The sequence below is a fragment of the Triticum aestivum genome, chromosome 7A (assembly GCF_018294505.1).
Source record: "Triticum aestivum cultivar Chinese Spring chromosome 7A, IWGSC CS RefSeq v2.1, whole genome shotgun sequence".
NCBI lineage: Eukaryota > Viridiplantae > Streptophyta > Magnoliopsida > Poales > Poaceae > Triticum > Triticum aestivum.
Window position 1 is genome coordinate 182,165,478 of NC_057812.1, and position 11,298 is coordinate 182,176,775.

Genomic DNA, 11,298 nt, shown 5'->3' on the forward strand with positions numbered 1-11,298 from the left:
GAGAGGCTCATCTCCACTGGAAGGGGGCGAACGTTTGAAATAAAGAGAGCCTTTTTCTCTCCCTGACACACTTATTGTTCTCTTGATGTTTGCAGGTAACCTTGCGTCGGACGGTCAACGTTTCCTTATGTGTGTCTCTGCCTTAAGTTTCCTACCACCCCATGAAAGTCCTCGTATGTGCAAGGAAAGTGCCACGAGTGTACTGTAGAGTCTCGACGCTACATAGTGTATATCCGATAGAGTCACTCCAAATCCATCCTTTATGTTTTTTTGTTCTGCAAAATAATCGTATAGTATTTGATGTTTATACTGCTAGTCACAAATCAAATATGATGAGAGAAGTGTCAATGACCATTTTTTTGCGGGTGCAAGTGTCAATGACCATTGACATGAACAATTAATAGCCAGGTCAAGAAAAATATTATCCACCATGGCACTGCACACACATCTTTTTCGTTTTTATAAAGTATTATAAGATAGACACGTGCACACTCACACACCACCATGACATACACACACATTCACACAACGTCTACTAAAGAGGGGTGTTGAGGGGCCATATGATTGAGATCTCTCGTTACCTTACCGGCGGAGATATCGTCTTACGCTTCCCCTCGTACAAATTATTCATATTGAAGTTGGAGTTGGAACCCTGATGGCTGGGGTATGCATTTGATAAAATGTCGTTTTCTCTGTGTATATATATATATGTAATCAAATTATACCGAGCCATGCTGATGCAGCCGTATATTTTCAATACTAGAAAAGACCTGGTTAACCAACTAAGCACATTCAATGTAACACAATCTACAAGGACACGCATTCGGCATCTGCATAAGTCACCGACAAGCGGTCCCAGGTCTCCTACGGGATTCTACCACTCCCTCTGGTCCTTTTTAATTTGTATATAAGTTTTGTCCGAAGTCAAAGTATCTCTACTTTGACCAAACTTATAGAAAAAATATCAACATTCACAATGTCAAATTAACATTTTTAGATTCATTATGAAATGTAGTTTCATAGTACGTATGTCTGGTATTGGTGATGTTGATGGTTTTTAATATAAATTTGGTCAAACTTTGAGAAGTTTGACTTGACAGAAATCTAATATGCGAAGTAAAAAGGGGCCGGAGGGAGTACATCTTACGGTTATTTTTCTTCCCTATAATATAATCCTAACAAAAAAATCCTGGTTAACGGTTAAGCGCATTCAGCGTACACACCGGAGCCTACAAAGATACGCAACTGAGCGTCTGCACAAGTCACCGACAGGCGGGCCCTCCCGAAAGTCCCCGTATTATATTCACGACGAGACGGTGTCTCCTACGGGATCCATTCGCACATGACCGGCGGCTCCCATCAAACCACCAACTGCTCCCCCTCCATCTTCATCTTCAGAAACAAAAAGAAGAGAAAAATAATATATTCAGGAAAAGATCAAAGAGGAAGCGAGAGAGAGATAGAGACGGATATATTGCTAATAAATCACTGTAATTAATTTCGTCCCCGAAAAAGATGCACAGTACGTACGCAGGCATTGATTACTCCCAGTCTTGTCCTGTGATGAAGCGCTTGGACTGCGTCCACCTCCAAAACGCGCAGCCGCCTTTTCCACGCGCCCACCGGCTCTGAATTCCTCCTCCCTCTCCCAAACCAAACCCGCGCGGCGAAAGCAACGGCCGGAGCACGGGAAGGAAGGAAGGAAGGAGGGAAGGAGGAGACCTCTCTCTCGCTCGCTCGCGCGCGTCGTCGTCGTCGTCTCCGCCGATCCTCCCCGTGCCTCGAAGCGCGCGCGGGGGCAGGCAGGCCGGAAGCTTCGCGCGCAAGGCGCTGAGGTACGACGCACGCCTCCCGCCCGGCTTTTTGGACAGATCGCCTTTATTCCGGGCGGCCCGATCACCGAATTCCGACGCGGGGCCGCCTTCATGGCCCCGGAATTCCGGCGCGGGGGCGCTTCCGACCCCCTGGCGCGTGACGCGCCTTGACGCGTCCGTACGTGGCGCCGCGAGAATTTTGGGTGCGGGATTGATTCCTGACGCGTGTTGCTTTGCTGCTCCGTGGCAGGAGGAGGAGGAGGAGCGGGAGGAGCCTGGAGAGCGCGCGCCGACGCGGTCGCCGCTCCGCGCCTGCACCGGGGGTCGGTTCGCGCGGCATGGTCTTGGCCCCCGCGCGAACGCACGGGAATGGCGGATAGGGCGAAGGTCGTGGCCGTCGTGGTCGCCGCGGGCGTGGGCGCGGCGGTGCTCGCGGCGGCGTGCGTGTTCCTCGCCATATGGATGTACCGGCGGCGGGCCAGCGTGGTGGCGCGGACGCGGACGCGGTCGCTCGAGTCCTCCACGGCCACGCTGCGGGCCAACGGCTCCACCGCCAGCCTCGACTCCAGCGTCTCCGTCTCCGTCGTCTCCGAGAGCGTCGCCGACTGGGGCCACAACCCGCTGCCGCCGGGGAAGCGCGTCGCCTTCTGGGGCTGGCGGGGCGCCAACAACGGCAGGGACCAGCCCCTCTCCATCTCCGGGATCCCCAAGTACCACTACAAGTATGTTTGGCAACTACAGCCCCATTGCAATCCTCGTGCTGTTTTCATTTCATAGCTGTGATTTATTTCAGAAGCTATCAGCCCATATGAAACTCATACCATGATCATAATTGTGAATGCTGGTGTAGTGGTCTTGGTGTGAGTGACCAAAAGAAATAAAAGTAGAGTAACATTTTCTGATCGCTCCATGTTACTGCTGCTGGTTGTTCAGGGATCTGCAGAAGGCTACCAACAACTTCACCACGATTCTGGGGCAAGGATCGTTTGGTCCTGTGTACAAGGCTGTAATGGCTACCGGTGAAGTCGTGGCTGTAAAGGTTCTCGCGAGCGATTCTACGCAAGGGGAAAGAGAGTTCCAGACAGAGGTAAGGTGACTTTTCTGCTCAGTTCCGGCGACCACTTGATTTGGGGATCCATAGATCATGTATCATAGCCAGCTGGGTTTCGCTCCAACTGTCTGCAGCCCAAAACTGAGGCAAGCTAACAAAGAATTGGCTTCCAGTTGGTTTGGCACCAAGAATTGGCATATCTTAATTTTGGTTGTGCAAACTTATTGGCTGTCTCTTTTTGGCAGTAGATAGTCAGCATATAATTATGTTCTTGAGTGATGACACATGGTGCGGGTGAAGGCAGTGCAACTGGCAATATCTTTAGTCCATGTTGAGTAGTAGTTGGTAGTGAAGCATTTGACTCTGATAAACCAAGATATAATCATGATCACGTCTTCTTTTGCAGGTAATCTTGCTTAGTCGGCTGCATCATAGAAATCTTGTTAATTTGGTTGGATATTGCGTGGAAAAAGGCCAACACATTCTGATGTATGAGTACATGAGCAACGGGAATTTGGCAACTCTTCTGTATGGTAAGGGAGACAATTTCTCTACTTTTCGGTGATGAAACATGAAAAGGAAAAAAAAACATCCATGCATAGTAATTCTGCACTGAGCATGTAGCATGACATGCATTGGGAAGGGGAATAAACTAACTGTTGATATGAATCAAGAAATCTCTCTCTCTAATTATTTTCATACCACATCCTGTTAGGCGATAATAAACGGAGTTTGAGCTGGCAAGAGAGGCTACAAATAGCTCACGACGTCTCTCATGGGATTGAGTACCTGCATGAAGGGGTACAGTTGATGGTTATTAAACACGTACCTCCATTGTTAATGACCTGGTCTTGCAATTGATCAAAGCTACGACTATGTGTGCAGGCTGTCCCGCCTGTTATTCACCGAGACCTAAAGTCTGCTAATATACTCTTGGACGAATCAATGAGGGCCAAGGTTAGGCAATTTATGATGGAGTATTTATGCTGATCATTGCAAATGCCTTTTGTTCTTTATGTGTACTTCTAGGTGTTATTATGCTGCCACCTTAGCTAAACCAGTACTACTGTGTCATGATGAGTCTGCAGTTCAGTGATCAACTGAACCTGCTAATGCCGATGGTTTAGCTAAACCAGTATTGTCTCTATCACGAGTTCATTAGTAATAAACTAACCTGCTCCTGCTGGATGCCAGTTGTTTAGCTGAACCAATACTCTCTCACGACGATGTGTCTGCAGTTCAGTGATCAACTGAACCTGCTAAAGATATTTCTGATGGAAGACGCATGCAACTAAAATAAAGATATCAGTTCCATGGTAGAAAATTGTTTGCTTGAAAATAACCATGCTAATGTGCTCTGTTTGTTTTACTTGCTGCGTGCAGGTTGCAGACTTTGGTCTATCAAAGGAGGAAGTATTTGATGGAAGTAAGTCAGGTCTCAAGGGCACCTATGGATATATGGACCCTGATTACATGTCCACCAACAAATTCACAAAGAAGAGTGATGTTTACAGTTTCGGCATAATACTTTTTGAACTCATAACAGCCATAAATCCACAACAAGGCTTAATGGAGTACATTGACCTAGTAAGTGATTTCAGGCATTCTTACAGTATTTTCTGACAAGATTTCAGTAGGGAGAAATTTACCTTGTAGTACCAGTCAGTGAGCATTACGCACCTCTCCTTTTAGGCAGCCATTGGAGGGGAAGGAAAGGTGGATTGGGATGAGATACTTGACAAGAACCTCCTTGGCGGGAGCATTCCAGAAGAGGCAAGGGTCCTTGCCGATGTTGCCTACCGGTGCATCAACAGGAGCCCAAGGAAGCGGCCATGGATATCAGAGGTCACCCAGGCCATTTCAAGGCTAAGGCAGCGGCAGATGACTTTGCCGAGGAGCGAGACCAGGACCGTGCTAAGGAGGATAGAGTACCAGCACGTGGAGCTCAGCGATCTCGCCGGCATGAAAGAACTCACGCCGGTAGGAGCCTGAAGTCCCTCCTTCCTATTTGATGAAAACATCAGTTAGTTTTGGCCTTTGAAGGTGTCTAACTTGGGTTGGAATAGATGTAAATAATCCTGAAGGTAGAGTTTGGCAGGATGACCGTCTCTCAATTGATAGACTGGCAAATTGGTAATATGAACACTCTAGTAACAAATGCTAGAAAGTGTAAATCGATGAAGGGGACATTAAACTGCATGCTGACCTTATGTTCATAATGTTGCTGCATGAACTAGACAATAAATTTCACAGCAGCATAACCTAGCAGAGACAGAAGAGTTCAACTGCATCAATAATAGAGTGCAAGGTACACACCACTTAAACATCTGTGACAACAGGTACAGTATATATAAATGACATGAGAACAATGACAACTGACAGCACAATAAAAACCTTTCAAGTTGAAATATAACATTACTCTGAAATCTGGACAATGTTTAATTACCACACCAGAAACTTTTTCTTGCATGTCTGTTTTATTTGAATGGCATCTTTGAATGCATATCATGCATGGAGGAATTGGGTGGCCAAGAACTGGGCAGACATCACATCCCAACCTCCTCCAGGCAACTAGCTAGAAAAGGAAAAAAGGAAAAAGAAGAAGGAAACTATGTACAGGAAAGGCCATCATCTGAACATGGACCTCTGAAGCAGGCATATTCAACGCTCGAACCCTATTGTAAAGGATGGCTTTATTCGACGACCGACCGCATACCTTGACACCTACAGGAAGCCACAGCAAACAGTAGCAGCCAAACTGACTTCTCTACTCCTGCACTAACTCAAAACTGACAAGAAGTACCCATCCTCAGCCTCCCCCTCTGCCCGGTGGCGCCAAGCTTGTGCGCGCGGAATGCGCCAGGGAGCAGCTCCTGGAACTTCTCAAGGAACAGGCCCCATGTATCCACACCCATGTCGGCCAGCTTCACAAAGCTTGCGCTTGTTGGGAGCTGTTCATTTGCAGTCCTCCAGTTACCAACTTGGTTGTTTTCAGAGGTTTTCACAGAATCTGCACCCTTGGGAATAGCAGGCACCTGACGCTGGCTTTTGTCCATGAGACTGACGCTGCTCAGTGAGGTTGATAGCTTGGAAATGTTAGGAAGCCACTTATTGACAGGCTTGGGGCAAGCTAACTTTTCTGCATTGCTTTCTTCCTCCTCCTGAATGTCATCTTCCTCTTCTTCAATGGCCTCTTCCAATTTAGACAGCGGGTTTCTGGAGCTTCCCCCCTTAAATTCAAAATGGCAGGCTGGTGGTGTTTTTGGCATTTCATGATCTTCACAGTCAAGTTCAAATTGGGTCACATCTTCATCTGCAGAATCATGTTCTGTGGAACATTCTTCTCGTTCACTTGCTAGCCTCCTTGCCTCCATGCAGACAACCTCTAGCTGACTTGGCTGATCATCCATCCCGTTGAATTCCCTGCTCATCATCTCACCAATCTCCGCAAGGCAAAGACCAAATAATGTGCCTTCTTTCAGAAATATGGTTGAGAGGACTAGCACACGGAGGCACGCTTCCCGGATCATAGGCAGCTCCATACGAAGCATCTCAGCATCTTTCACTGGATCAAGTTTCCCTATGTACTCAAGCTCATCCTCAGAGAATGGGATTGACGCCTGCGGCCAGTGAATCCATTCAAAATATGGATCCTCTAAACACTCTGGCAGGCAGAGACCATGGTCAATAGGAATCAGCTCAGTCAGATTTCCAAATTGATCTGCTCCTGTCACCTTTCTTACCAGAAGATTTCCAGCATGTCTATCAGTGTTGAAGATTCGGATGTCAAGAATACCAATCCTGTGAATAGCAGATACAGGGAAGCTTGAAGTGCCAAGGTCACTAGCATCAAAATCATGAGGAGCGAACTGCTGAAATGAGGCAATCTTGCTGACAGTTCGCGGATCACCCACAGAAGCCTTCTTGTTGGTAGAACCGACGCCTTCATTCACATTAAATACAGGATGTGAAATCTTAACAAGAACTGTCGGGGGGACATTAGCAAAGTTATCATAGTCCAGAAGGTATGCAGCAACCTCTCTAAAACCGGTCTCACCAACTCGAACTGATCTTTTGAGGCCTGGCTGCCCAAGGGCTCTCCCAGTAAAACCTTTTGGATTGTTGGGTGCAAATGGCTCCTCATCATTTGGCTTCACAATGGCAGCATTCTCACCTTTACTGTTCTTGAAATAGTAGGCACCACCAAGCCCACTATTGACAAGTTTTGGATCCACACCGTTTCTTATGGCCCTAGCAACATCCTTAACAAGCTGCTTTGCCTGAATGCAGCGGGTTGGACACACTAAAACTTCAATTGGACCACCCTTATCCTTTTGCTGCTGGAGATCCTTGCTTGTAGGAGACAGGCATGGGCTGGAGGAACTCCGATGCATGAAGGTCTTGGTCAGGAGCAGTGGGGAATCATTTCGGATGCTGCTGAGATCATTCTTGAGGACATGATCACCGAGTGTCAGAGAACTCTCCTCAGTGGGAACATTGAGGGCCACCTGCAGCTTTCTTTTGACTGTGTGTACACTGTCACCACGATCCAGTTGAACAGGCAGTACAAACCCAGTGTCAGTCTGGACAAAAACACGTTTCCATCCAACAGCCTTCCCCTCGCTTCTAGTTTTGCTAGGGTAATCACCGATCAGAGAGCTGCTCAAGGCTGAAACTGCCATCTGGGTCTGGACAGGGTTCTTCAAGTTGCGAGACATGGCAGCCAACAAAGGAATTGATCTCTTGCGCCTTTCAAATTCTGCAGATGACGCTGTGCTAGAGTGCGAGAAAGGTGTCACGGAAGCAATCATCAGGCAACGGGCGCCATCTTCCACGTTAGACAGAAAGCAACAGAAAGCTTCAGTGGTAAGCTGTTACGAAACCCGATGAGCCCAACCTTTGGATAATAAGATCCTGCAAAAACAGAAAAGAGCAATTGGAGGTTATTATCTTTTTCTCAAGTCAGAAACAACCGCTAATAAGCATCAAAACGAGAAATATTAGTTCTTCATTCAACTTCCAAACTACCGATTCTTGCTCTGTAATAAATATGAAATGGAACATAAGTAATTCTCATGGTAAACTCAACCACCCAGTTAATGAATAAACCAAAACACTTCGCATGACTTGAGCTAGCATTTCCATATTTTACAGAAAGATGGTGTACATAAGGAGTGGGCTACCACTTCCCATCTTTGACTACTAGCTTTTTTTAAGCCTCGTACTGAAGATATGATATGTTCGTTGAACATAGATGCATTTTTATTTCAGTTTCATTCAGAGATTCGTGCTGTCCCCCGTTCACTCCCCCATCAATAGCATTTGTCCTTTTCTTACCCAAAATCTCTGTAGACTGATCACTGATGAGACAGGGAAATCTCTTAAACTTTTCATGTGGAAAACAAACCCAAAGCCCACGATTCAGTCCGGAATCCGGGCCAGCAGCTTAATTACCTCTCGATTCGACAATCGTGCAGTTTTCTTCCATGTGTAGCTAACGGCTATTACATTTCATCTCGACAGAGTCAGTAAAAATTCAGATGCAGTTGTCAAAGGCCTTTTTTTATGACAGAAATCTTGGAACTTTCAAGCTGAATCCGAACTAGGGAAGCTGCGCGAGTACAAGCTTCGCTCAGACACAGTAGATCAGCTGCTGCGGGAGCGAGCTACACAATCGTCAGACAATCTAGCGGTTGATGACATGAGCTACGCGTAAGGAAAGACATTAATGAGCCCGGCCCAGCTGAAAGCCTGGAGAATCCTAAAAAAGGAATAATTATTGCTCAAGAAGCTACCAGAACGAAGCCGCGCTCCATTCCTTGGCGACGAAGCACCTTTTTTCCCCCTACCAAAAACGCCGGCCCTTCCGCTCTCTCCACTGAGAAAGAGAGACATCGGGGCGGCGAAGGCCATGGATTCTACCGGCGGAACGAGCACCAACAGGAAGGGGGAAATGAGGCTCTGTCCATACCTGAACCAATGCGGAGACCCAGAAATGGCGGCCCGCCGCCGGCGGGGCCGCAGATCTGGCAGGTGCGCCGCAGCCGCCTCTTCCGTCCGTCGTCCGGCGAGGGACCGGCACCTCCCACTCCCCGGCACAGCACTCCTCCGCCTCCGCCTCCCGGGTTCCGAGTTCTTGCCCCCTTCTTCCCTCGCTCTCTCGTGCGTGAGTGAGCGAGAGCTTGCGAGGGGCTGGGTGTGTGGGGGTGCGACAGGGAGAGGGACAGGGGCGATGTGTAATGGAGGGGTTTAATTTAAAGCCCTGAGCAAACCATGGTTAGGTTAGAGAGGTGCGAGGGGCGCGTGAGCTGGGATTGGCCGGGGCAACGTGTGTGCGTGCGAGGGCCTTCTTCCTCCGGCGACCCTCGACTCTCATCTAATTGGATGGCACGGCCTTGTGCGTTTTTCCGCGGGCCTATGCGCAAATTCCCGGCGAACCATGCAGGGGGGCCGCATGTAATTCGTCCACAAGAAAGAAATTATAACGTCGAAGATGACACGATTGGTATATTGTAAAAAATGGCATGATTCAATAAGAAGTCGAAGATGGTACGACCTAGATGGGCAACGAATGACATAAAGATCATCAACTGGAGCGACAGTCAGAACATTACCATGACCACAATGGGAGTGCGGCCATCGGTCGTAGGTGAAACTTACATGCACGAACATAGCACATGCGTTGGTGGAATATGACTGTGGAAACGCTGCACACCCAAACAATCTTGCACTACCGAATCAGGCACCACCCTGCCGACCAGAGATAGGGGAAGGGGGAGGGGGGGTCCATGGAGGGATCAGTTCAACCTCAAAATATGGAGGGTGGATACCGATGATCGGCGGGGGACAACATAGGTCCATGATGACAAAAAGTAACCGTCCCCGGCCACCCCAAGGAGAATGAGGTGATAAGGAAAACATCCAGATCTGTTCAAGGATGGTTGAGGGGGGGGGGTCATGGGAGGGATCAGTTCAATCTCAGAAATATGGAGGTGGATACCGATGATCGGAGGGGGACAACATAGGTCCAGGATGACAAAAAAACCCAGCCCTGACCACCCCAAGGAGAACGAGGCGATAAGGAAAACATCCATATCTGGTCGAGGATGGTTGAGGGGGGGGGGCATGGGAGGGATCAGTTCAACCTCAGAAATATGGAGGTGGATACCGATGACTGGAGGGGGACAACATAGGTCCAGGATGACAAAAAATAACCAGCCCTGACCACCCCAAGGAGAACGAGGCGATAAGGAAAACATCAAGATCTGGTCGAGGATGGTTGAGGGGGGGGGGGCATGGGAGGGATCAGTTCAACCTCAGAAATATGGAGGTGGATACCGATGACCGGAGGGGGACAACATAGGTCCAGGATGACAAAAATAACCGTCCCCGACCACCCCAAGGAGAACGAGGCGATAAGGAAAACATCCAGATCTAGTCAAGGATGGTCGAGGGGGGGTCTACGGGAGGGATCGGTTCAACCTCAGAAATATGGAGGTGGATACCGATGACCGGAGGGGGATAAAAAATAACCAGCCCTGACCACCCCAAGGAGAACAGGCGATAAGGATAACATCCAGATCTGGTCGAGGATGGTCGAGGGAGGGGGGGTCCATGGGAGGGATCAGTTCAACCTTGGAAATATGGAGCTGGATACCGATGACCGAAGGGGGACAAAAAATAACCAGCCCCGGCTACCCCAAGGAGAACGAGGCGATAAGAAAAACATCCAGATCTGGTCGAGGCAGAATACCAGATTCATGTTGTGTTGAGAGGCCACAGACCACCAACACTCCAGCCAAAGGATTACAGAGGCACAGACAGCCGGAAAAGTGCCACCTCTGATGCCGGAAGCACCATGATACACTGCCGGAAGCCATGCCCGCCATTGTTGCCACCAGCAGAGGCCGCAACACATTCACCATGGTGTCCATGGCCAACTAGACCTAACGCACCCAGCAACCAAAAATCGAAGCCATGCGATGATGCCTCGTCGCCGCCGTCCTTGGTTGTTGCGTGGGCTTTCCCGGCGGCGACCTCAGACGGCGCCGAGCAGGAGAGTTGGTAGTGAAAGGAGGGTCGGTGGCGACTAAAGTTAGGGGCATTGCTCGAGTCGCCCAGAGAGAGCGACCCGACTACTTATGCGTGATTGTAGTGTTTTTTTTCTTCTTTTCTCGGAAGGTGTATTGTAATTCCCTTTTTTTCTTCGAGAAAGCTCGTTTTGTGGTTATTACCGAATCGGTAAACACACGCGAAAGAGGACAAAGAAGGCAATGTCATTACCAAAGGTGAGTCCTTGGATTACCGCTAAACCTTATGTAAGGTTTTATCTATGACTAGCATCAATAAGTTTAGCTTGTGTGTTTGCCGAAAGTGTTCTTCTGCTCCCTAGTCCAAATGCACCTGCCATGAACATTAAAAAAACAGTAAATA

The 11,298-nt window shown here is 48.4% G+C and overlaps 2 protein-coding genes across 6 annotated transcripts; one reads left to right on the forward strand and one right to left on the reverse strand.

Annotated features, from left to right (window-relative positions):
* The first annotated feature begins 1,479 nt into the window (after positions 1 to 1,479).
* On the forward strand, positions 1,480 to 5,075 carry LOC123150151 (calcium/calmodulin-regulated receptor-like kinase 2). Of its 3 annotated transcripts, none has more exons than XM_044569958.1 (8): positions 1,480 to 1,835; positions 2,065 to 2,536; positions 2,748 to 2,901; positions 3,272 to 3,398; positions 3,581 to 3,666; positions 3,751 to 3,822; positions 4,249 to 4,452; positions 4,562 to 5,075. In XM_044569958.1, exons 2-8 carry the CDS (start codon positions 2,184 to 2,186, stop codon positions 4,733 to 4,735), a joined length of 1,170 nt encoding a protein of 389 aa, XP_044425893.1. In that variant the 5' UTR covers positions 1,480 to 1,835; positions 2,065 to 2,183; the 3' UTR covers positions 4,736 to 5,075. The 3 variants fall into 3 exon arrangements, with proteins under 3 accessions (XP_044425893.1, XP_044425891.1, XP_044425892.1); XM_044569956.1 differs by having other exon boundaries at positions 1,500 to 1,835; positions 4,558 to 5,075; XM_044569957.1 differs by lacking the exon at positions 1,480 to 1,835 and having other exon boundaries at positions 1,897 to 2,536; positions 4,558 to 5,075.
* A 180-nt stretch (positions 5,076 to 5,255) lies between these two features.
* Positions 5,256 to 10,862, reverse strand: LOC123150150 (phosphatidylinositol 4-kinase gamma 5). Of its 3 annotated transcripts, none has more exons than XM_044569955.1 (2): positions 10,619 to 10,862; positions 5,256 to 7,693 (listed from the first exon to the last, which is right to left on the reverse strand). In XM_044569955.1, exons 1-2 carry the CDS (start codon positions 10,797 to 10,799, stop codon positions 5,649 to 5,651), a joined length of 2,226 nt encoding a protein of 741 aa, XP_044425890.1. In that variant the 5' UTR covers positions 10,800 to 10,862; the 3' UTR covers positions 5,256 to 5,648. The 3 variants fall into 3 exon arrangements, with proteins under 3 accessions (XP_044425890.1, XP_044425889.1, XP_044425887.1); XM_044569954.1 differs by lacking the exon at positions 10,619 to 10,862 and adding an exon at positions 9,480 to 9,495 and having other exon boundaries at positions 5,256 to 7,779; XM_044569952.1 differs by lacking the exon at positions 10,619 to 10,862 and adding an exon at positions 8,837 to 9,097 and having other exon boundaries at positions 5,256 to 7,779.
* Between the last annotated feature and the right edge of the window lie 436 nt (positions 10,863 to 11,298).